Raw genomic sequence first — 26,200 nt, 5'->3', positions numbered from 1 at the left:
TGATTTTTTTTTTTTTATTAGTTTATCTGTAAATAGTTTCATCTGTTTTTTCTTTTTATGAATTAAAAATCGAACATTTCGTTCACACATCTGAGCTTATAATAATAATAATAAATAGTTTTAGTACATTTTATTGAATTATTTGTTTTACTTTTATCTGAATATGTGAGTGAATTATTTTATTATTAATAATTATTTGATAAATTTTCCGACTCACTGCGCGCTCGGTCCGTTCCGTCGCCAGAAGCGCGTCTCCTCTCCTCCTCTCCTCTCTTCTTTATTCTCTTTATTTCTCTTTATTTCGTTTCATTTTCTCTCTTTTTTATTCGTTTCTGTTTCATTTCTTTTGCTTTTCTGAGTTTTTCTTGCTCTCCGGCGCTGCTGCTCTGCTCTGAATAAAAGCCCTTCAGCTCTCTGAATTATTGCATTTTATATCAGGAGCTGATTAATATTGCATTGCTCACATTTACACTTTTATTTTCTTTCTTTCTTGTTTTCTACAGGCTGTAACAAAACTAAAATCCGATATTAACCCAAATAATTCTTAATTTGACTGACTGATGCGGACAAACTATTAAAATTCCTCTTTTATTTGGTCCTTTTATGTTAACGCGTTAATATTATTTAATTACTTAAATACAAAATTCAGTGTTTATTTTATTAACAATTGTGCAGAACATTTTAGACAGAAAAAGAAAAAAATACGTGTAAAGTTTTGGTATTTTACAGGCTGAAAATAACAGAATTAATAATTTAATAAAATTCAGACGCGCGTCTTTAAACTCCGACAAAAATCCGCAAAATGAAACAATAAATCAGGAAAATAAATAAATAAATAATAAAAGCATCAGCAGCATCATCAGCAGGTCTGATGTGGGTTTGATTGAATATTTGGGGAGGGTGCAGGATGCTACCCTCACTCCCCTCTTTAATTCCACTTTGTCTGACATGTGAAGATCCCATTACAGCTCGCGCTCAATTAATTACAATTATTAATCAGCTTTTTAATTAAGGCCTCATTCATTCATCCAAACATCAAAGCCCGAAATATTGTATTAAAGAGGGAGGAAGAGGCGAGAAATCAGAGGTCTAAACTATCAGCGGGGTTGAGATCAGAATCAGTGTTATTATCAGTGTTATTATCAGTGTTATTATCAGTGTTAATATCAGTGTTATTATCAGTGTTAATATCAGTGTTATTATCAGTGTTATTATCAGTGTTATTATCAGTGTTATTATCAGTGTTATTATCAGTGTTATTATCAGTGTTAATATCAGTGTTATTATCAGTGTTATTATCAGTGTTATTATCAGTGTTATTATCAGTGTTATTATCAGTGTTATCAGTGTTATTATCAGTGTTATTATCGGTGTTATTATCGGTGTTATTACTAGTGGTGTTATTATCAGTGTTATTATCAGTGTTATTATCAGTATTATTATCAGTGTTATTATCAGTGTTATTATCAGTGTTATTATCAGTGTTATTATCAGTGTTAATATCAGTGTTATTATCAGTGTTATTATCAGTGTTATTATCAGTGTTATTATCAGTGTTATTATCAGTGTTATCGACGGTGTTATTATCGGTGTTATTACTAGTGGTGTTATTATCAGTGTTATTATCAGTGTTATTATCAGTATTATTATCAGTGTTATTATCAGTGTTATTATCAGTGTTATTATCAGTGTTATTACTAGTGGTGTTATTATCAGTGTTATTATCAGTAGTGTTTTTATCAGTGTTTTTATTAGTGTATTATCAGTATTATTATCAGTGTTATTATCAGTAGTGTTATTATCAGTGTTATTATCAGTGTTATTATCAGTAGTGTTATTATCAGTGTTATTATCAGTATTATTATCAGTGTTATTATCAGTGTTATTACTAGTGGTGTTATTATCAGTGTTATTATCAGTGTTATTATCAGTGTTATTATAAGTGTTATTATCAGTGTTATTACTAGTGGTGTTATTATCAGTGTTATTATCAGTGTTATTATCGGTGTTATTATCAGTGTTATTATCAGTGTTATTATCAGTGTTATTATCAGTGTTATTATCAGTGTTATTATCAGTGTTATTATCAGTGTTATTAACAGTGTTATTATCAGTGTTATTATCAGTGTTCTTACTAGTGGTGTTATTATCAGTGTTATTAACAGTGTTATTATCAGTATTATTATCAGTGTTATTATCGGTGTTATTATCGGTGTTATTACTAGTGGTGTTATTATCAGTGTTATTATCAGTGTTATGATCAGTATTATTATCAGTGTTATTATCAGTATTATTATCAGTGTTATTATCAGTGTTATTATCAGTGTTATTACTAGTGGTGTTATTATCAGTGTTATTATCAGTATTATTACTAGTGGTGTTATTATCAGTGTTATTATCAGTATTATTATCAGTGTTATTATCAGTGTTATTATCAGTGTTATTACTAGTGGTGTTATTATCAGTGTTATTATCAGTATTATTATCAGTGTTATTATCAGTGTTATTATCAGTATTATTATCAGTATTATTATCAGTGTTATTATCAGTGTTAATACTAGTGGTGTTTTTATCAGTGTTATTATCAGTATTATTATCAGTGTTATTATCAGTGTTATTATCAGTGTTATTATCAGTGTTATTATCAGTTATTATCAGTATTATTATCAGTGTTATTATCAGTGTTATTATCAGTATTGTTATCAGTGTTATTATCAGTGTTATTACTAGTGGTGTTTTTATCAGTGTTATTATCAGTGTTATTATCAGTGTTATTATCAGTGTTATTATCAGTGTTATTATCAGTGTTATTATCAGCGTTATTATCAGTGTTATTATCAGTGTTATTACTAGTGGTGTTTTTATCAGTGTTATTATCAGTGTTATTACTAGTGGTGTTTTTATCAGTGTTATTATCAGTATTATTATCAGTGTTATAATCAGTGTTATTATCAGTGTTATCAGTGTTATTATCAGTATTATTATCAGTGTTATTATCAGTGTTATTATCAGTGTTATTATCAGTATTATTATCAGTGTTATTATCAGTGTTAATATCAGTGTTATTATCAGTGTTATTATCAGTGTTATTATCAGTGTTATTATCAGTGTTATTACTAGTGGTGTTATTATCAGTGTTATTATCAGTGTTATTATCAGCATTATTATCAGTGTTATTATCAGTGTTATTATCAGTGTTATTATCAGTGTTATTATCAGTGTTATTATCAGCGTTATTATCAGTGTTATTATCAGTGTTATTACTAGTGGTGTTTTTATCAGTGTTATTATCAGTGTTATTACTAGTGGTGTTTTTATCAGTGTTATTATCAGTATTATTATCAGTGTTATAATCAGTGTTATTATCAGTGTTATCAGTGTTATTATCAGTATTATTATCAGTGTTATTATCAGTGTTATTATCAGTGTTATTATCAGTATTATTATCAGTGTTATTATCAGTGTTAATATCAGTGTTATTATCAGTGTTATTATCAGTGTTATTATCAGTGTTATTATCAGTGTTATTACTAGTGGTGTTATTATCAGTGTTATTATCAGTGTTATTATCAGCATTATTATCAGTGTTATTATCAGTGTTATTATCAGTATTATTATCAGTGTTATTATCAGTGTTATTATCAGTGTTATTATCAGTGTTATTATCAGTGTTATTATCAGTGTTATTATCAGTGTTATTATCAGTGTTATTATTAGTATTGTTATCAGTGTTATTATCAGTGTTATTATCAGTGTTATTATCAGTGTTATTATCATTGTTATTATCATTGTTATTATCAGTGTTATTATTAGTGTTTTTATCAGTATTTTTATCAGTGTTATTATCAGTGTTATTATCAGTATTATTATCAGTGGTTTTATTATCACTGTTATTATCAGTGTTATTATCAGTGTTATTATCAGCAGTATTATTATTGGTGTTATTATCAGTGTTATTATTAGTGTTATTATCAGTGTTATTATCAGTGTTATTATTAGTGTTATTGCCAGTGTTTTTATCAGTGTTATTTTCAGTGTTATTATGAGTAGTGTTCTTATCAGTGTTATTATCAGTAGTGTTATTATCAGTGTTATTATCAGCAGTATTATTATTAGTGTTATTATCAGTGTTATTATCAGTGTTATTATCAGTGTTAATATTAGTGTTATTGGCAGTGTTTTTATCAGTGTTATTTTCAGTGTTATTATGAGTAGTGTTATTATCAGTGTTATTATGAGTAGTGTTATTATCAGTGTTATTATCATTGTTATTATCAGTAGTGTTTTTATCAGTGTTATTATCAGTAGTGTTATTATCAGTAGTGTTATTATCAGTGTTATTATCATTGTTATTATCAGTAGTGTTTTTATCAGTGTTTTTATCAGTGTTATTATCAGTAGTGTTATTATCATTGTTATTATCAGTGTTATTATCAGTGTTATTATCAGTGTTATTATCAGTGTATTATCAGTGTTATTATCAGTGTTATTATCAGTGTTATTATCAGTAGTGTTTTTATCAGTGTTTTTATTAGTGTATTATCAGTATTATTATCAGTGTTATTATCAGTAGTGTTATTATCAGTGTTATTATCAGTGTTATTATCAGTAGTGTTATTATCAGTGTTATTATCAGTGTTATTATCAGTATTATTACTAGTGGTGTTTTTATCAGTGTTATTATCAGTGTTATTACTAGTGGTTTTTTTATCAGTGTTATTATCAGTATTATTATCAGTGTTATAATCAGTGTTATTATCAGTGTTATCAGTGTTATTATCAGTATTATTATCAGTGTTATTATCAGTGTTATTATCAGTGTTATTATCAGTGTTATTATCAGTATTATTATCAGTGTTATTATCAGTGTTAATATCAGTGTTATTATCAGTGTTATTATCAGTGTTATTATCAGTGTTTTTATCAGTGTTATTATAAGTGTTATTATCAGTGTTATTACTAGTGGTGTTATTATCAGTGTTATTATCAGCGTAATTATCAGCATTATTATCAGTGTTATTATCAGTGTTATTATCAGTGTTATTATCAGTGTTATTATCAGTGTTATTATCAGTGTTATTATTAGTATTGTTATCAGTGTTATTATCAGTGTTATTATCAGTGTTATTATCAGTATTATTATCATTGTTATTATCAGTGTTATTATCAGTGTTATTATTAGTGTTATTATCAGTATTTTTATCAGTGTTATTATCAGTTATTATCAGTATTATTATCAGTGGTTTTATTATCAGTGTTATTATCAGTGTTATTATTAGTGTTATTATCAGTATTTTTATCAGTGTTATTATCAGTTATTATCAGTATTATTATCAGTGGTTTTATTATCAGTGTTATTATCAGTGTTATTATTAGTGTTATTATCAGTATTTTTATCAGTGTTATTATCAGTTATTATCAGTATTATTATCAGTGGTTTTATTATCAGTGTTATTATCAGTGTTATTATCAGCAGTATTATTATTAGTGTTATTATCAGTGTTATTATCAGTGTTATTATCAGTGTTATTATTAGTGTTATTGCCAGTGTTTTTATCAGTGTTATTTTCAGTGTTATTATGAGTAGTGTTATTATCAGTGTTATTATCAGTAGTGTTATTATCAGTGTTATTATCATTGTTATTATCAGTAGTGTTTTTATCAGTGTTATTATCAGTAGTGTTATTATCATTGTTATTATCAGTAGTGTTTTTATCAGTGTTATTATCAGTAGTGTTTTTATCAGTGTTTTTATCAGTGTTATTATCAGTAGTGTTATTATCATTGTTATTATCAGTGTTATTATCAGTGTTATTATCAGTGTTATTATCAGTGTTATTATCAGTGTTATTATCAGTAGTGTTTTTATCAATGTTTTTATTAGTGTATTATCAGTATTATTATCAGTGTTATTATCAGTAGTGTTATTATCAGTGTTATTATCAGTGTTATTATCAGTAGTGTTATTATCAGTGTTATTATCAGTGTTATTATCAGTGTTATTATCAGTATTATTATCAGTGTTATTATCAGTAGTGTTAATATCAGCAGTATTTTTATCAGTGTTATTATCAATATTATTGTCAGTGTTATTATCAGTGTTATTATCAATATTATTATCAGTATCATTATCAGTTTTTTTATCAGTGTTATTATCAATGTTATTATCAGTGTTATTATCAGTGTTATTATTAGTGTTATTATCAGTATTATCAGTATTATCAGTATTATTATCAGTGTTATTATTAGTTCTATTATCAGTATTATTATCAGTGTTATTATCAGTAATATTATCAGTGTTATTATTAGTATTATTATCAGCATTAATATCAGTGTTATTATCAGTTATTATCAGTGTTTTTTTCAGTTTTATTATCAGTGTTATTATCAGTATTATTATCAGTGTTTTTTTCAGTGTTATTATCAGTATTATTATCAGTGTTTTTTTCAGTGTTATTATCAGTATTATTATCAGTGTTATTATCAGTTTTATTATCAGGGTTATTATCAGTATTATTATCAGTGTTATTATCAGTGTTATTTTCAGTGTTATTTTCAGTGTTATTTTCAGTGTTATTACTAGTGGTGTTATTATCAGTGTTATTATCAGTGTTATTACTAGTGGTGTTATTATCAGTGTTATTATCAATATTATTATCAGTTTTATTATCAGTGTTATTATCAGTGTTATTATCAGTGTCATTACTAGAGGTGTTATTATCAGTGTTATTATTGGTGTTATTATCAGTGTTATTACTAGTGTTGTTATTATCAGTGTTGTAATCAGTATTATTATTAATGTTATTATCAGTGTTATTATCAGTGTTATTACTAGTGGTGTTATTATCAGTGTTATTATCAGTGTTAATATCAGTGTTATTATCAGTGTTATTATCAGTGTTATTATCAGTTATTATCAGTGTTATTATCAGTGTTATTATCAGTTATTATCAGTGTTATTATCAGTGTTATTATCAGTATTATTATCAGTGTTATTATCAGTGTTATTATCAGTATTATTATCAGTGTTATTATCAGTGTTATTATCAGTTATTATCAGTGTTATTATCAGTGTTATTATCAGTATTAATATCAGTGTTTTTATCAGTGTTATTATCAGTGGTATTATCAGTGGTATTATCAGTGGTATTATCAGTGTTATTACTAGTGGTGTGATTATTAGTGTTATTATCAATATTATTATCAGTGTCATTATCAGTGTCATTATGAGTATCATTATCAGTGTCATTATCAGTGTTATTATCAGTGTTATTACTAGTGGTGTCATTATCAATATTATTATCAGTATTATTATCAGTGTTATCAGTGTTATTATTAGTGTTATTACTAGTGGTGTTTTTATCAGTGTTATTATCAGTATTATTATCAGTGTTATTATCAGTGTTATTACTAGTGGTGTTATTATCAGTGTTATTATCAGTGTTATTACTAGTGGTGTTATTATCAGTGTTATTATCAATATTATTATCAGTTTTATTATCAGTGTTATTATCAGTGTTATTATCAGTGTCATTACTAGAGGTGTTATTATCAGTGTTATTATTGGTGTTATTATCAGTGTTATTACTAGTGTTGTTATTATCAGTGTTGTAATCAGTATTATTATTAGTGTTATTATCAGTGTTATTATCAGTGTTATTACTAGTGGTGTTATTATCAGTGTTATTATCAGTGTTATTATCAGTGTTATTATCAGTGTTATTATCAGTTATTATCAGTGTTATTATCAGTGTTATTATCAGTTATTATCAGTGTTATTATCAGTGTTATTATCAGTGTTATTATCAGTATTATTATCAGTGTTATTATCAGTGTTATTATCAGTGTTATTATCAGTTATTATCAGTGTTATTATCAGTGTTATTATCAGTGTTATTATCAGTATTATTATCAGTGTTTTTATCAGTGTTATTATCAGTTATTATCAGTGGTATTATCAGTGGTATTATCAGTGGTATTATCAGTGGTATTATCAGTGTTATTACTAGTGGTGTGATTATTAGTGTTATTATCAATATTATTATCAGTGTCATTATCAGTGTCATTATGAGTATCATTATCAGTGTCATTATCAGTGTTATTATCAGTGTCATTATCAGTGTCATTATGAGTATCATTATCAGTGTCATTATCAGTGTTATTATCAGTGTTATTACTAGTGGTGTCATTATCAATATTATTATCAGTATTATTATCAGTGTTATCAGTGTTATTATTAGTGTTATTACTAGTGGTGTTTTTATCAGTGTCATTATCAGTATTATTATCAGTGTTATTATCAGTGTTATTACTAGTGGTGTTATTATCAGTGTTATTATCAGTGTTATTATCAGTGTTATTATCAGTGTTATTATCAGTGTTGTTATCAGTGTTGTTATCAGTGTTATTACTAGTGGTTTTATCAGTGTTATTATCAGTGTTATTATCAGTGTTATTACTAATGTTGTTATTATCAGTGCTATTATCAGTGTTATTATCAGTGTTATTACTAATGTTGTTATTATCAGTGCTATTATCAATTTTATTATCAGTGTTTTTATCAGTGTTATTATCTAGAAGTGTTATTACTAGTGGTGTGATTATTAGTGTTATTATCAATATTATTATCAGTGTCATTATCAGTGTCATTATCAGTGTTATTATCAGTGTCATTATCAGTGTTATTATCAGTGTTATTACTAGTGTTGTTATTATCAGTGTTGTAATCAGTAATATTATTAGTGTTATTATCAGTGTTATCAGTGTTATTATCAGTGTTATTATCAGTGTTATTATCAGTGTTATTACTAGTGGTGTTATTATCAGTGTTATTATCAGTGTTATTATCAGTGTTATTACTAGTGGTGTTATTATCAATATTATTATCAGTATTATTATCAGTGTTATTATCAGTGTTATTATCAGTGTTATTATCAGTGTTATTATCAGTGTTATTACTAGTGGTGTTATTATCAGTGTTATTATCAGTGTTATTATCAGTGTTATTACTAGTGGTGTCATTATCAATATTATTATCAGTATTATTATCAGTGTTATTATCAGTGTTATTATCAGTGTTATTATCAGTGTTATTATCAGTGTTATTATCAGTGTTATTACTAGTGGTGTTATTATCAGTGTTATTATCAGTGTTATTATCAGTGTTATTACTAGTGGTGTCATTATCAATATTATTATCAGTGTTATTATCAGTGTTATTATCAGTGTTATTATCAGTGTTATTATCAGTGTTATTATCAGTGTTATTATCAGTGTTATTACTAGTGGTGTTATTATCAGTGTTATTATCAGTGTTATTATCAGTGTTATTACTAGTGGTGTCATTATCAATATTATTATCAGTATTATTATCAGTGTTATTAGTGTTATTACTAGTGGTGTTTTTATCAGTGTTATTATCAGTATTATTATCAGTGTTATTATCAGTGTTATTACTAGTGGTGTTATTATCAGTGTTATTATCAGTGTTATTACTAGTGGTGTTATTATCAGTGTTATTATCAATATTATTATCAGTTTTATTATCAGTGTTATTATCAGTGTTATTATCAGTGTCATTACTAGAGGTGTTATTATCAGTGGTATTATTGGTGTTATTATCAGTGTTATTACTAGTGTTGTTATTATCAGTGTTGTAATCAGTATTATTATTAGTGTTATTATCAGTGTTATTATCAGTGTTATTACTAGTGGTGTTATTATCAGTGTTATTATCAGTGTTATAATCAGTGTTATTATCAGTGTTATTATCAGTGTTATTATCAGTTATTATCAGTGTTATTATCAGTGTTATTATCAGTTATTATCAGTGTTATTATCAGTGTTATTATCAGTGTTATTATCAGTATTATTATCAGTGTTATTATCAGTGTTATTATCAGTGTTATTATCAGTTATTATCAGTGTTATTATCAGTGTTATTATCAGTGTTATTATCAGTATTATTATCAGTGTTTTTATCAGTGTTATTATCAGTTATTATCAGTGGTATTATCAGTGGTATTATCAGTGGTATTATCAGTGGTATTATCAGTGTTATTACTAGTGGTGTGATTATTAGTGTTATTATCAATATTATTATCAGTGTCATTATCAGTGTCATTATGAGTATCATTATCAGTGTCATTATCAGTGTTATTATCAGTGTCATTATCAGTGTCATTATGAGTATCATTATCAGTGTCATTATCAGTGTTATTATCAGTGTTATTACTAGTGGTGTCATTATCAATATTATTATCAGTATTATTATCAGTGTTATCAGTGTTATTATTAGTGTTATTACTAGTGGTGTTTTTATCAGTGTCATTATCAGTATTATTATCAGTGTTATTATCAGTGTTATTACTAGTGGTGTTATTATCAGTGTTATTATCAGTGTTATTATCAGTGTTATTATCAGTGTTATTATCAGTGTTGTTATCAGTGTTGTTATCAGTGTTATTACTAGTGGTTTTATCAGTGTTATTATCAGTGTTATTATCAGTGTTATTACTAATGTTGTTATTATCAGTGCTATTATCAGTGTTATTATCAGTGTTATTACTAATGTTGTTATTATCAGTGCTATTATCAATTTTATTATCAGTGTTTTTATCAGTGTTATTATCTAGAAGTGTTATTACTAGTGGTGTGATTATTAGTGTTATTATCAATATTATTATCAGTGTCATTATCAGTGTCATTATCAGTGTTATTATCAGTGTCATTATCAGTGTTATTATCAGTGTTATTACTAGTGTTGTTATTATCAGTGTTGTAATCAGTAATATTATTAGTGTTATTATCAGTGTTATCAGTGTTATTATCAGTGTTATTATCAGTGTTATTATCAGTGTTATTACTAGTGGTGTTATTATCAGTGTTATTATCAGTGTTATTATCAGTGTTATTACTAGTGGTGTTATTATCAATATTATTATCAGTATTATTATCAGTGTTATTATCAGTGTTATTATCAGTGTTATTATCAGTGTTATTATCAGTGTTATTACTAGTGGTGTTATTATCAGTGTTATTATCAGTGTTATTATCAGTGTTATTACTAGTGGTGTCATTATCAATATTATTATCAGTATTATTATCAGTGTTATTATCAGTGTTATTATCAGTGTTATTATCAGTGTTATTATCAGTGTTATTATCAGTGTTATTACTAGTGGTGTTATTATCAGTGTTATTATCAGTGTTATTATCAGTGTTATTACTAGTGGTGTCATTATCAATATTATTATCAGTGTTATTATCAGTGTTATTATCAGTGTTATTATCAGTGTTATTATCAGTGTTATTATCAGTGTTATTATCAGTGTTATTACTAGTGGTGTTATTATCAGTGTTATTATCAGTGTTATTATCAGTGTTATTACTAGTGGTGTCATTATCAATATTATTATCAGTATTATTATCAGTGTTATTAGTGTTATTACTAGTGGTGTTTTTATCAGTGTTATTATCAGTATTATTATCAGTGTTATTATCAGTGTTATTACTAGTGGTGTTATTATCAGTGTTATTATCAGTGTTATTACTAGTGGTGTTATTATCAGTGTTATTATCAATATTATTATCAGTTTTATTATCAGTGTTATTATCAGTGTTATTATCAGTGTCATTACTAGAGGTGTTATTATCAGTGGTATTATTGGTGTTATTATCAGTGTTATTACTAGTGTTGTTATTATCAGTGTTGTAATCAGTATTATTATTAGTGTTATTATCAGTGTTATTATCAGTGTTATTACTAGTGGTGTTATTATCAGTGTTATTATCAGTGTTATAATCAGTGTTATTATCAGTGTTATTATCAGTGTTATTATCAGTTATTATCAGTGTTATTATCAGTGTTATTATCAGTTATTATCAGTGTTATTATCAGTGTTATTATCAGTGTTATTATCAGTATTATTATCAGTGTTATTATCAGTGTTATTATCAGTATTATTATCAGTGTTATTATCAGTGTTATTATCAGTTATTATCAGTGTTATTATCAGTGTTATTATCAGTGTTATTATCAGTATTATTATCAGTGTTTTTATCAGTGTTATTATCAGTTATTATCAGTGGTATTATCAGTGGTATTATCAGTGTTATTACTAGTGGTGTGATTATTAGTGTTATTATCAATATTATTATCAGTGTCATTATCAGTGTCATTATGAGTATCATTATCAGTGTCATTATCAGTGTTATTATCAGTGTTATTACTAGTGGTGTCATTATCAATATTATTATCAGTATTATTATCAGTGTTATCAGTGTTATTATTAGTGTTATTACTAGTGGTGTTTTTATCAGTGTTATTATCAGTATTATTATCAGTGTTATTATCAGTGTTATTACTAGTGGTGTTATTATCAGTGTTATTATCAGTGTTATTATCAGTGTTATTATCAGTGTTGTTATCAGTGTTGTTATCAGTGTTATTACTAGTGGTTTTATCAGTGTTATTATCAGTGTTATTATCAGTGTTATTACTAATGGTGTTATTATCAGTGCTATTATCAGTGTTATTATCAGTGTTATTATCAATTTTATTATCAGTGTTTTTATCAGTGTTATTATTTAGAAGTGTTATTACTAGTGGTGTGATTATTAGTGTTATTATCAATATTATTATCAGTGTCATTATCAGTGTCATTATCAGTATCATTATCAGTGTCATTATCAGTGTTATTATCAGTGTTATTACTAGTGGTGTCATTATCAATATTATTATCAGTATTATTATCAGTGTTATTATCATTGTTATTATCAGTGTTATTATCAGTGTTATTATCAGTGTTATTACTAGTGGTGTTATTATCAGTGTTATTATCAGTGTTATTACTAGTGGTGTTATTATCAGTGTTGTTATCAGTGTTGTTATCAGTGTTATTATCAGTATTATTACTAGTGGTTTTATTATCAGTGTTATTATCAGTGTTATTACTAGTGGTGTTATTATCAGTGCTATTATCAGTTTTTTTATCAGTGTTATTATCAGTGTTATTATCAATTTTATTATCAGTGTTATTATCAGTGTTATTATCAGTTTTTTTATCAGTGTTATTATCAGTGTTATTACTATTGGTGTTATTATCAGTGTTATTATCAGTGTTATTACTAGTGGTGTTATTATCAGTGTTATTATCAATATTATTATCAGTGTTATTATCAGTGTCATTATCAGTGTCATTATCAGTGTTATTTACAGTGTTATTACTAGTGGTGTTATTATCAGTGTTATTATCAGTGTTTTTACTAGTGGTGTTATTATCAGTGTTATTATCAGTATTATTATCAATGTTATTATCTGTGTTATTATCAGTGTTATTATCAGTATTATTATCTGTGTTATTATCAGTGTTATTATCAGTGTTATTATCAGTGTTATTACTAGTGGTGTTATTATCAGTGTTATTATCAGTGTTATTATCAGTGTTATTATCAGTGTTATTACTAGTGGGTTTTTTATCAGTGTTATTATCAGTGTTATTATCAGTGTTATTACTAGTGGTGTTATCAGTGTTATTATCAATTTTATTATCAGTGTTATTATCAGTGTTATTACTAGTGGTGTTAATATCAGTGTTTTTATCAGTGTTATTATCTAGAAGTGTTATTACTAGTGGTGTGATTATTAGTGTTATTATCAATATTATTATCAGTGTCATTATCAGTGTCATTATCAGTATCATTATCAGTGTCATTATCGGTGTTATTATCAGTGTTATTACTAGTGGTGTCATTATCAATATTATTATCAGTATTATTATCAGTGTTATTATCAGTGTTATTATCAGTGTTATTACTAGTGGTGTTATTATCAGTGTTATTATCAGTGTTATTATCAGTGTTATTACTAGTGGTGTTATTATCAGTGTTGTTATCAGTGTTGTTAACAGTGTTATTGTCAGTGTTATTACTAGTGGTGTTATTATCAGTGCTATTATCAGTGTTATTACTAGTGGTGTTATTATCAGTGTTATTATCAGTGTTATTACTAGTGGTGTTATTATCAGTGCTATTATCAGTTTTTTTATCAGTGTTATTATCAGTGTTATTATCAATTTTATTATCAGTGTTATTATCAGTGTTATTATCAGTTTTTTTATCAGTGTTATTATCAGTGTTATTACTATTGGTGTTATTATCAGTGTTATTATCAGTGTTATTACTAGTGGTGTTATTATCAGTGTTATTATCAATATTTTTATCAGTGTTATTATCAGTGTCATTATCAGTGTCATTATCAGTGTTGTTTACAGTGTTATTACTAGTGGTGTTATTATCAGTGTTATTATCAGTGTTTTTACTAGTGGTGTTATTATCTGTGTTATTATCAGTATTATTATCAATGTTATTATCTGTGTTATTATCAGTGTTATTATCAGTATTATTATCTGTGTTATTATCAGTGTTATTATCAGTGTTATTACTAGTGGTGTTATTATCAGTGTTATTATCAGTGTTATTATCAGTGTTATTATCAGTGTTATTATCAGTGTTATTACTAGTGGTTTTTTTATCAGTGTTATTATCAGTGTTATTATCAGTGTTATTACTAGTGGTGTTATCAGTGTTATTATCAGTGTTATTATCAATTTTATTATCAGTGTTATTATCAGTGTTATTACTAGTGGTGTTATTATCAGTGTTATTATCAGTGTTATTACTAGTGGTGTTATTATCAGTGTTATTATCAATATTATTATCAGTGTTATTTTCAGTGTCATTATCAGTGTCATTATCAGTGTCATTATCAGTGTTTTTTACAGTGTTATTACTAGTGGTGTTATTATCAGTGTTATTATCAGTGTTTTTACTAGTGGTGTTATTATCAGTGTTATTTTCAGTATTAATATCAATGTTATTATCTGTGTTATTATCAGTGTTATTATCAGTATTATTATCAGTGTTATTATCAGTGTTATATTCAGTGTTATTATCAATATTATTATCGGTGTTATTATCAGTGTTATTATCAGTGTTATTACTAGTGGTGTTATTATCAGTGTTATTATCAGTGTTTCTACTAGTGGTGTTATTATCAGTGTTATTACTAGTGGTGTTATTATCAGTGTTATTATTAGTGTTGTTATCAATATTATTATCAGTTTTATTATCAGTGTTATTATCAGTGTTATTATCAGTGTTATTGCTAGTGGTGTTATTTTCAGTGTTATTATCAGTGTTATTACTAGTGGTGTTATTATCAGTGTTATTATCAGTGTTATTACTAGTGGTGTTATTATCAGTGTTATTATCAGTGTTAATTTCAGTGTTTTTACCAGTGTTATTACTAGTGGTATTATTATCAGTTTTATTATCAGTGTTATTATCAGTGTTATTATCAGTGTTATTTTCAGTGTTATTATCAATATTATTATCAGTGTTATTATCTGTGTTATTTTTTGTGTTATTATCAGTGTTATTACTAGTGGTTTTATTATCAGTGTTATTATCAATATTATATCAGTGTTATTATTAGTGCTTTTATCAGTGATATTATCAGTGTTATTATCAGTGTTATTATCAATATTATTATCAGTGTTATTATCAGTGTTATTATCAGTGTTATTATCAGTATTATTATCAGTGTTATTATCAGTGTTATTATCAGTATTATTATCAGTGTTATTATCAGTGTTATTATCAGTGTTTTTACCAGTGTTATTACTAGTGGTCTTATTATCAGTGTTATTATCAGTGTTATTATCAGTTTTATTATCAGTGTTCTTTTCAGTTTTATTATCAATATTATTATCAGTGTTATTATCTGTGTTATTATTTGTGTTGTTATCAGTGTTATTAGTAGTGGTTTTATTATCAGTGTTATTATCAGTGTTATTATCAGTGTTATTATCAGTGTTATTATCAGTTTTATTATCAGTGTTATTATCAGTTTTATTATCAGTGTTATTATCAGTGTTATTATCAGTGTTATTATCAGTATTGTTATCAGTGTTATTATCAGTTTTATTGTCATTTGTTTTATCAGTAGTGTTTATTGAGAAGTGTTTGGGTTCTCAGACCTGGTTCGGCTTTACAGAACAGAAGGTGATGATGGGATGAATTGGGACTCACCTGTAATCAGCTGAGCCCAAATAATAGAAGGAAATAAAGACAGAAATCACTCGGCACTGTCAGAACTTTCTTCTTTTTATCTGGGAACAATTAGAACAAGACAAAACAAACACCATGTGTGTGGGTGTGATGTGAGTGGCGGGTATAAACAGTGGGCACAGGGCATTACAGCGGGCACAGCGCTAACAGCGGGCATCTCTAATGTAGTAGAGCTTCAGTAGAGCTTCAGTAGAGCTTCACTTTAATAATGCATAGAATGTTTGCACTGCAAACCAAAGTCTACAGAGTTTAAATTCCTTATAAATAAGATAAAATAAAACACAAAGACGATCATTTAATACATTTCTGTTTCTGCTCCACCTGGATCAAACCTGATCATCATGCGACTCTTATAGATCCATCACTGAGAAAAATGCAGTGATAGATTATTCATATTTATCAAATTAATTCAGATTCAGGCGTCGTTATGTGTAAGGAAATAAAATAAAACATTAAATAAAGAACAGGGTGATACAGGATCTGTTTGTTTATATACACGTACAAAATGCTTTTTAATAGAGAGAACTCATCTAAATAAATCATAATAAATAATAATAATTATTTAAGAAATAATATATTTCAGTGCAAAAACTAATCCCAGCGGTGGTTACCACCTCTATTCTGGACTTGAACAATAAACAGGGATGTCGTATCCTCTTCCTCTTTTTATATTTTTTAAAATTCTTTCTGATGGACGTTCCATCGTAAATCAGCTCCCGATGACTAAAACACACAAACGTCGCTCCGTTACAAGCCGGTGAATGATTGACGACTGGATCAGGACAGAGTTCGGCGTGAGGTAATGCGTCCATGGCTGTTCATCACTTTAAATCGAGCTCTACGCGAGCGAGCGAGCGACTGGATAAATAAGGACGGACGTACATTCATTCGAGGTGAACCTGGATCTCTGTATCCACAGTCTGAGCGTGAAGGCCTTGGTGAGGGTTCGGTCCAGATCGCCTGCTTGGGGGGGTTTGCATACTTCATCAGCGATGGTGGGGGGGCACAAAGTAAAATAAAACTGAGCTGAGAGGACGTGGCGTCTGATTCGTAATAATAAAATAATAAATCTGATTTATTCTTCATGAAAAACACAGCGTTAAAAATCCAGAGCACTGAGAAGGTTCTTCTAAAACGCTTGGTAACGACGTCCACAAAATTCTGAACGTGATCGGTCGGGTACTGTGCCCAACTCATGGCTAGAATCAGAACCAGAACCACCTTAAACCGCATCTCACAGAGGTCTTCCAAACCAGAATTCAGTAACTAGAGTCTCTCCAATCATCTGACATGGTTCAGAAGGACCTACTGACCAGGAACAGCCAATAGATTGTGACCTTTAGGGTCTTGTTCTCGAGGGAGCATGAACATGATCAGTAGCATATCCTGCTCTAACCCAAACTGGTTCTGCTTCCACAACCAGAATCAGAACCAGGCGCATGGGTGCCAACCTAAACCGCATCTCACAGAGGTCTTACAAACCAGAATTTGGTAACTAGAGTCTCTCCGATTATCTGACATGGTTCAGAAGGACCTACTGAACAGGAACAGCCAATAGATTGTGACCTTTAGGGTCAAACTTTGTGGTGGTCATGTTTTTCAGGGAGCATGAACGTGATTGGTAAGGTTTCCTGCCCTAACCCACGGCCAGAATCAGAACCAGGCACATGGGTGCCAACCTAAACCACAACCTAAACCAGAATTTGGTAACTAGAGTCTCTCCGATTATCTGACATGGTTCAGAAGGACCTACTGACCAGGAACAGCCAATAGATCGTGACCTTTAGGGTCATGTTCTTGAGGGAGCAAGGACGTGATCCATTGGATATCCTGACCTAACCCCAACTGGTTCTGCTTCCATGTCCAGAATCAAAACCAGGCGCATGGGTGCCACCGTAATCCACATCTCGCAGAGGTCTTACAAACCAGATTTTAGTAACTAGAGTATCTCCAATCATCTGACATGGTTCAGAGGGACCTACTGACCAGAAACAGCCAATAGATTGTCACCTTTAGGGTCATGTTCTAGAGGGAGCATGAACGGGATCAGTATAGGATCTCCTGCTCTAACCCAACTGGTTCTGCTTTCACGACCAGAATCAGAACCGGGCGCATGGATGCCACCTTAGAACGTACCTCACAGAGGTCCTACAAACCAGAATTTGCTAACTAGAGTCTCTCCAATCATCTGACATGGTTCACAAGGACCTACTGAACAGGAACAGCCAATAGATTGTGACCTTTAGGATCAAACTTTGTGGTGGTCATGTTCTCGAGGGAGCGTGAACGTGATCGGTAAGGTTCCCTGCCCTAACCCACGGCCAGAATCAGAACCAGGCACATGGGTGCCAACCTAAACCACAACCTAAACCAGAATTTGGTAACTAGAGTCTCTCCAATTATCTGACTTGGTTTAGAAGGACCTACTGATCAGGAACAGCCAATAGATCGTGACCTTTAGGGTCATGTTCTCAAAGAAGCATGAACGTGATCAGTAGGATATCCTGCCCTAACCCTAACTGGTTTTGCTTCCACAACCAGAATCAGAACCAGGCGCATGGGTGCCAACCTAAATGGCATCTCACAGAGGTCTTACAAACCAGAATTTGGTAACTAGAGTCTCTCCAATCATCTAACATGGTTCAGAAGGACCTACTAACCAGGAATAGCCAGTAGATTGTCACCTTTAGGATCAAACTATGTGGTGGTCATGTTCTCGAGGAAGCATGAACGTGATTGGTAGGATATCCTGCCCTAACCCACGGCCGGAATCAGAACCAGGCGCATGGGTGCCAACCTAAACCGCATCTCACAAAGGTCTTACAAACCTGAATTTAGTAACTAGAGTCTCTCCGATTATCTGACATGGTTCAGAAGGACCTACTGACCAGGAACAGCCAATAGATCGTCACCTTTAGAATCAAACTTTGTGATGGTCATGTTCTCGAGGGAGCATGAACGTGATCACTAGGATATCCTGCCCTAACCCTAACTGGTTCTGCTTCCACGACCAAAATCAGAACCAGGTGCATGGGTGCCACCTTAAACCACATCTCACAGAGGTCTCTCCAATCATCTGACATGGTTCAGAAAGACCTACATCCAGAAGATTTCATTCATTGAACATGAATAGCCAATAGATTGTGGCCACCTATGTGTAGACTGAGATGGAAACCCCATTTTTAGGTCACCAACCACCACTGCACTGCCTTCACCATCAAAACTGGCATCTAAAGACACGTTCATGAAGACATCCGTTACCAAACCTTTTAAGTAAACGCTAGATTGATATTTCAGTGTAAACTCGTAGAACAAAGGTTCCTCCAGGGTTCTTTAGATGGGTAGAGAGTTCCTAAAAGCTCTGAAAAGTTCCTCATAGCTCAAACGGTTCATATTAAGGTTCCACGTGTTTTCCCCAAAGAAAGGACCTGAAGACGCCTCCGGGTTCCTCTGTTATTCTTATCAATCATAATGAGATCAAATTCAATCTTGGGACACCAGGGTTCCTCAGGGGTAATACTTGCTCCGTGTGGTACTCCGGAGCTCGTGTTAGTTCTGTAAACTGGTTCTGCTTGGTCAATGTTCTCCTTCTTTGGAGGGTCAAACCAAAGGACTTTGGAACCTCTCTTCTAGGAGTAAAGAGTCTCTGAGGAACGTTTGATCCTCCAGAGATTCTAATTAAGTGGTACTATGGGGCATTTTTGGAACCTTTTCGTCTATGAATGGATGATCTCTAGATGTCTGTCAACGTTCTTCCTAATCTTTTAAAAAAGGTTCCTGTAGGGTTCATTGGAGAGGAAATGATGCCAGGTGGAACTCCTGCTCCAGATGTTTTTGGACACTATGTTTACTTGTGTCTGGAGGAACCCTTTTAGATACAGAGGAGGAACCCTTTCAGATACAGAGGAGGAACCTTTTCAGATACAGAGGAGGAACCCTTTCAGATACAGAGGGGGATCCCTTTCAGATACAGAGGAGGAACTCTCAAAATTATATAAAGCTTCTGTGCATCTTAATCGACTGTCTAAAGTTTATTCTTGGTGTTTTCTGATATGAGGTTCCTTCCAAATGGTTTTAAGGTGCCTTCTTAGAACCGTTACCCATTTACTAACCCTGGAGAACCTTTGTTTTTAGGTAGAACGTTTTCTACTAGAACTTTTTGAAAGATGTAAAAGATTTTGCCCCCTTAATGACTTTATGTTGGGATCTTGTGATCTTGTGTGAAGTTCCTTCTAGTGGTTCCACAGCGAAGAACCCTCTTAGTTCAGGGTTCGAGCTAGAACCTGTTATTTTCTAAAAGTGTCGGGTCTGTAGATCCAAAAATGTTCTGTAACAGTGTCATGAGTGTCGTCAGTGCGTGGCGGAAAATTTCAAGCGTTTCTGTTTCTGTCTTTGGTTGCAGAACCAGACGCGCACCACGTTCTTTTTAAGGTCCAGTTTCTCGGCGATGGCGGCGATTTTCTCGCTGGACGGTCGCGGCTGGACGGAGAAGTACGCCTCGAGCGAGCGCTTCTCGGGCGCGGCGATGGAGGTACGTTTGCGCTTCTTCTCGGCTCCATTGAACAGGTCGGGTTTGTTGGTTTTCTCCCGCTGCGCCCCCTCGGCCTCCTCCAGCCAGGCCTGCAGGATGGGCTTGAGCGCGATCATGTTGTTGTGGGACAGCGTCAAGGACTCGAACCTGCAGATGGTGCTCTGGCTGAGCGAGCCCACACCCGGGATTTTAAGATTGGCCAGAGCGCCCCCTACGTCTGCCTGGGTGACCCCCAGTTTAATCCGCCGCTGTTTGAAGCGCTCGGCGAACGCCTCGAGCTCGCGGGGGTCCGTGTCTGAATCGGGCAGGGACGGGAGTCCGTTGGGGATAAGTCCGGAGGCGGTCTGCGTGCTGCCGGGGTGGCTGGGTAAAAACCCCGGGTGTGGGTGGTGCGGGTGGTGATGGTGACCGAGCGGCGAGTTGATGTTCATGGCGGCCTGGTGCGAGAGGTGGCTCAGTCCGTGCATGTGGGCGTGAGGATGAGGGTGGGCCGAGGTGGAGATCAGTCCGGCGCCCCCGCCTCCTCCGCCGCCACCTCCGCCGCCCCCGCCGCCTCCTCCGGCTCCCCCGGTGGCCTCGTGCGCGCTGCTCATGAGGGCCAGTGAGGGCGAGCTGATGTGATCCATCAGGTCCGGCGGCTCCAGGTTCTGGTGGTGGTGCGGGTGGTGGTGGGAGTGATGCGGGTGCCCGTGATGCCCGGGGGCGATGGGCACGGCGGACGAGGACGAGCACGACACGCTGTTCATGGTGTGATAGGTGGCGTCCGGTTTGTAGGGGTGGGCTTTGCCCTGCGACATCGCCATGTCCACGGCGGCCAGGGCCTCGGCGCGCGCCAGCAGGGTCTCATCCAGGTTGGCGAAGATGTTGCTCTGTAGCTGCAGGGGGGAAACAGACGGAAACGAAATGAGATTCTGATGTTCTACACTCGTGTTCTTCTGAACGTTCTGATGTTCTAGTGTTCAGTTTTACTCTATCAGAGGAACTAAAACAGTTCCTAAACCCTTTAGAACCTTTTAGAGCCTTTTAGAACCCTCTGAAATGGAAATGTTCTCTAGTTTAAAGTTTCTGATGGTTTCCAGATCTTTCCATCCAAAGAAAAGTCTTTCAATACAGAAATGTCTCTCAGAACAGGTACCTTCAGGGTTCTTTTTTTTATTAAATATTAATAATTTAACTGTATTAACGGCTCTATTTGATGAACCTTCCTAATGATAAAGTGCTCCAGGTTCTACTCAGGAGACCCAAATGATGTTTAAAAGAGATTCTGCTTGTTTCTGTCAGTGTTCCTCAGGTTTTTTAGAGCGTCCATCATCAGTAAATTCTACACTTACTGGCTCAAGGAACAGAGAAGGAACCTTTTTTAGAAACTGGACTGCTTGTAAAAGTGTCTGAAATATATTCAGTTTTTTTAACCTCATAAAACGTTCTAAAATAAAATACATTTAATAATAATTAATATTTTAATATAATAATAATATTGTAGATATTTCTATATTATAATGTTCTTTTTAAATGTAATTTTCAGTGGATTCTATTGGAACTATTTCTTTATTATTTATTAACTTTTATTATTATTATAATTATAATTATTATATTTAGGAAAGGTTTATTATTACATGGTTTATATCATTATAGAAATATGATGAAATATTGATTATTACTCTCCAATCTTGTAATGAGACTCCTGCTATAGATTAATTATTATCTTTAACATTAGTGAAATACAGCAGAATTTTTTATTAATAATAAAGGATTTATATTATTATAAATGTATTATAAATAAATAGAAGCTCAAAGACTGCAGTAAAAAGCATGAATACAATATAAATCCGAACAGATTTTACTGAGTAAATTATAATAAATAATAATTATTAATATTAAACAGAATTAGAACAGAGATAAATAAAAATAAATAAATAAAAAATGATCACATGAAGCTCAGCGTGCAGATCAGATCAAACTGCATAAAGAATTCGGTTCAGAAACACAAACACGAATGAATTATTAATAAAATGATTTCCTTATTATAGTTTTACATCAAATACAAATAATAATAACAACAGATAAGCAATTATTATAGAACACAAGCAAAACACATCCTAAATCATAGATTTAACATTAATTTATTAGAATTAAAAACACTTTAAAACATGAATAAAAGAAAACCAACCGAGAGAAAAAAGCTGAAACGAAAAAACACGCAGCAGATTTTCAGAATCGCATCATAATTCACTGATATTTGTATAGCGTCTAAATAAATGCAAACAGAATCAAAACAGGCAGAAAAAAATCACTGTAATAAATTATAATAATTATATTATAATCTAGTCTTTAGGAAAAGGAGAAATACAGAGAATGATGCTTTAATCTGTGATGATTGTAAATCTTTTTTATTTAATCATGTTTTATTTATAAGCCTTTTACTAAATAAAACTGGTGGATCTGTAACATTACAGCCTCCAAAATCCCAAACTCAACAACAAAGATCATATAAATAAACATATCATACCAATAAAAAATAATGACACTATTAAAAATAAATAAATAAAATAATAATAATAATAATAACCGGCCGAAAATGACACTGAGATGAATAAGTAAATCTCTAAAGCGTGTAGACATGATAAACACAATCACTGTAAAATAAATAAATAACATGATGATTTATTTATAGTATTTATTTAATAGAAATATAATCTATAAAGCTAAATCTTTTATATTTAAACACTCAGGGCGTAAAAAGAAATAAACTTGGAGACGCGCTCCTCTGCGCCCTGACATTCACGCACCAAATACATGTCAAAATAAATACATAAATACAAATAAATCTACTATTTACTCATTTAAATTTATATTATCTTGTTCTTATATCATATTTGTGCTATAAAATGCAGTTCTGTATTTGCTGTTGTGTTATTTAAACACAAACAAAGGCGTCAAAAATCTGAAAAAGCGGAAAATTTTACCGCAAATAAAAGAAACGCGCTCGGAGCTTCATGATGTTAAAATGTAAGTAAATATTGGAATAAAAAGCGTTCAGATGAGTTTAGTGGAAAGATGGAAAGACTGAGGTGAGAGGTGATAATAGAAATGATGCATTCAGTATAGAAATGTGACTTTATTCCGCTTTACACATTTAATAAGAAACACAAATAAGAATATATGAAAATATATGAAGAAGAAACAGCAAAACCGTGTTTAACAAAACATAGAAACCTGAACAGGAATGTAAAGTGAGCATCAAGAGATCAAAAATATATAGACAGCAGTGAACATGACACGGACAAACAGAGGCTGAACCGAAATGGAAAAACACGCGTGTCTGGAGACGATCGGGCTGCAGTCGGACAGGAGCAGGAACCGATCATTAAAGAACGGACACAAAGTGGAACCAAGAACCAAATGTAAATGTAAAATGTGCTCCTTAATGAGTGTTTAAATACTATATATTATTATAAATAAAATAATAATACACGTGTCTATTTTGTTAGGATAATTTGTGTAGGAAATTTGTCAAGAGTTCAGAGATGCGTAAAGAATTTTTAGTCTAGACCAAACAGAACACAAAATACAAGTATGCATTCACTTAATAATAATAATAACAATACTAATAGAAATAAATATAATAAAAATTATAACAATAGTAATATAAATAAATGTAATAATAATAATAATAGGATGCGTGCAGATGAATATTTGCGCACCGTGCGCTCACATGCGACAACAAACACAAAAACGCACAGAAACACATAAAAGAAAGAAAAAGCTTCTATGGATGTTGGGTGGTTGTTGTTACCTGTGGAGTTTGCAGACAGGCTCTCCGGATAGCCTCGGAGCTGGAGTGTAAGGTGGTGTACTTGTGTTCGGGTAAAGTCGGGTGCATGGCGAAGTGCGCCTGTTTACTGTTCATGGACATCATGGTGCGCGGATTTGGATTTGGGGATAAAAAAGCGTCCCCGCTCTTCCAGTCCAGGATAATAAAGTGCAGAGCGGATCAGGATCAGGAGGAGAGGCTGATGAATAAAAGAACTGAAGCTGGAGTGTAAATAAATAGCGCCGCTTTAGCGAGCATGAATAAATAATCATGTAAATAAAGCGGCGGCGCTGCTCCGGGGCTGCAGGTTCGGGTCGCGGGGTGCGGGGTGCGGGTTGCAGCTCTCCTGCACCGTCTGCACGACTTGCAGGTTTTGGGCTGAAGTTAAATACGTGCCTCCCGCTGTAGAGATGAGAGGGGCAGAGCTGCACCTCTCTCGGTGTCTCTCAGTATCTGGACGGGTCTCTGTCTCTCCTCTCTTACACCTGAGTCCCGCACAAATCCCGTCCGCTGAGACCTCGCCTCCTCCTCTCGCGAGATGTGCGTTGGACACAGCCTCGGGCCATTACAGCCGTCCTCAGTGGCTGTGTTCCAAATGACATGCGTGTTTTCTGCGCTCTGCTCCAGTAGGTACTGTGTAGTGGGTTCACTGGTGCGCTGTCAGCTTGTAAATTTCACCTTTCAGGAAACGCATGAGCTCTCAGTGGACACTGCGGGCCCATTTTTGGAGTGACCGCCCTAAAGGGTTCGGGTCCGAAGAAGCTTTCACAACCTAGATGTTCTTGTTTATTATTCAATGCAGTGTTTAGTGCTTGAACCACGTGGGTGGTGCATGAAGCCCTTCATTGAGGAGGCCGGGGGTCAGGTCTGTCCGGTGTCACCGGCCTGGTCGGACTCCACAGAAACAATTTAACTGCCTTCCTCTGGTGGAGGTTCCAGTACGAGCCATGGAAGAATACTTCTCTTGCAGCAGCTTCTAATCCAGGGTCGGGTTCTTCTGTGGCTTTTGGTTTACACCTGATCACCAGGACAAGCACACAATGACAGTCTGGGTCTTCTTCCTGACCTTGGCGAGAGACCGCTGTTCCATGTCATTTGCACTTTCAGATAGTTTGGAAATCCTTGAAAATCTGTGCCAGTGAGTGCAGCCGAATGAGCCTTATTTATATGGACACAAAGGATTCACCAGGTGTAGGCGACCGTCATCACTATCGAGATCGTAATGACGTTATAGAACATCTAAGCTGATTCAGGTGCATCCAGAAATCAGTGCAGCAGCAGACCACAAACCCGTGCCCAGCCAATCCACCTACTGCACCTACTGATTTAAAAAGCCAAATAGAGCAAAATAGATCATTTAGTGCTGAAACTGGGAGCTTAAATCCTAGAAGTGGGAACGTTCATTATTGGAACTGGACCCTCTGGTAATGGAATGGGACATCTTTGAAGCTGTACATGGTACCAGTGATACCAGTGATACCAGTCATGGGACTGGAGCCTCGAATTCTTGAACAAAGTCACTGGTACCAGTACACTATACTGGAATGTGGTGCTTTGGGGACTAAACCCAGAACTTTTGGTACAGAAACTGGGAGCTTTGGTACTGGAACTGGTATTGTTTCCTTTTGAACTGGATTAGAAGCTTTGGTACTGAAACTAAAACCTTAGGTCTGAAGAATGGTTGAACTGGGACTTTTGATGGTATAAATGGCAGGTCTTGTTGC

At 32.2% G+C, this 26,200-nt stretch overlaps 1 protein-coding gene across 4 annotated transcripts; it reads right to left on the bottom strand.

The window, feature by feature from the left end:
* Positions 1–20,481: 20,481 nt before the first annotated feature.
* pou4f1 (POU class 4 homeobox 1) lies at positions 20,482–24,581 on the bottom strand. Of its 4 annotated transcripts, none has more exons than XM_062997117.1 (3): positions 24,459–24,581; positions 21,222–21,537; positions 20,482–21,140 (listed from the first exon to the last, which is right to left on the bottom strand). In XM_062997117.1, the coding sequence occupies exons 1-3, from the start codon at positions 24,579–24,581 to the stop codon at positions 20,482–20,484; spliced, it is 1,098 nt and encodes a 365-aa protein (XP_062853187.1). The 4 variants fall into 4 exon arrangements, with proteins under 4 accessions (XP_062853187.1, XP_062853188.1, XP_062853186.1 ...); XM_062997118.1 differs by having other exon boundaries at positions 20,482–21,099; positions 21,238–21,537; XM_062997116.1 differs by having other exon boundaries at positions 20,482–21,182; positions 21,249–21,537.
* Between the last annotated feature and the right edge of the window lie 1,619 nt (positions 24,582–26,200).

The sequence above is a fragment of the Trichomycterus rosablanca genome, chromosome 6 (assembly GCF_030014385.1).
Source record: "Trichomycterus rosablanca isolate fTriRos1 chromosome 6, fTriRos1.hap1, whole genome shotgun sequence".
In the NCBI taxonomy this organism is placed as follows: Eukaryota; Metazoa; Chordata; class Actinopteri; order Siluriformes; family Trichomycteridae; genus Trichomycterus; species Trichomycterus rosablanca.
Note: the sequence above shows the minus strand (reverse complement) of the source record. Positions and strands in the feature narration are given on the sequence as shown.

Bases quoted from the DNA above. Each gene is read 5' to 3' on its own strand.
- pou4f1 (XM_062997115.1), bottom strand. From the start codon at position 24,581: ATGATGTCCATGAACAGTAAACAGGCGCACTTCGCCATGCACCCGACT. The intron at 21,538-24,458 runs GTAACAACAACC...TCCCCCCTGCAG, and splicing joins CCTGTCTGCAAACTCCACAG to CTACAGAGCAACATCTTCGC.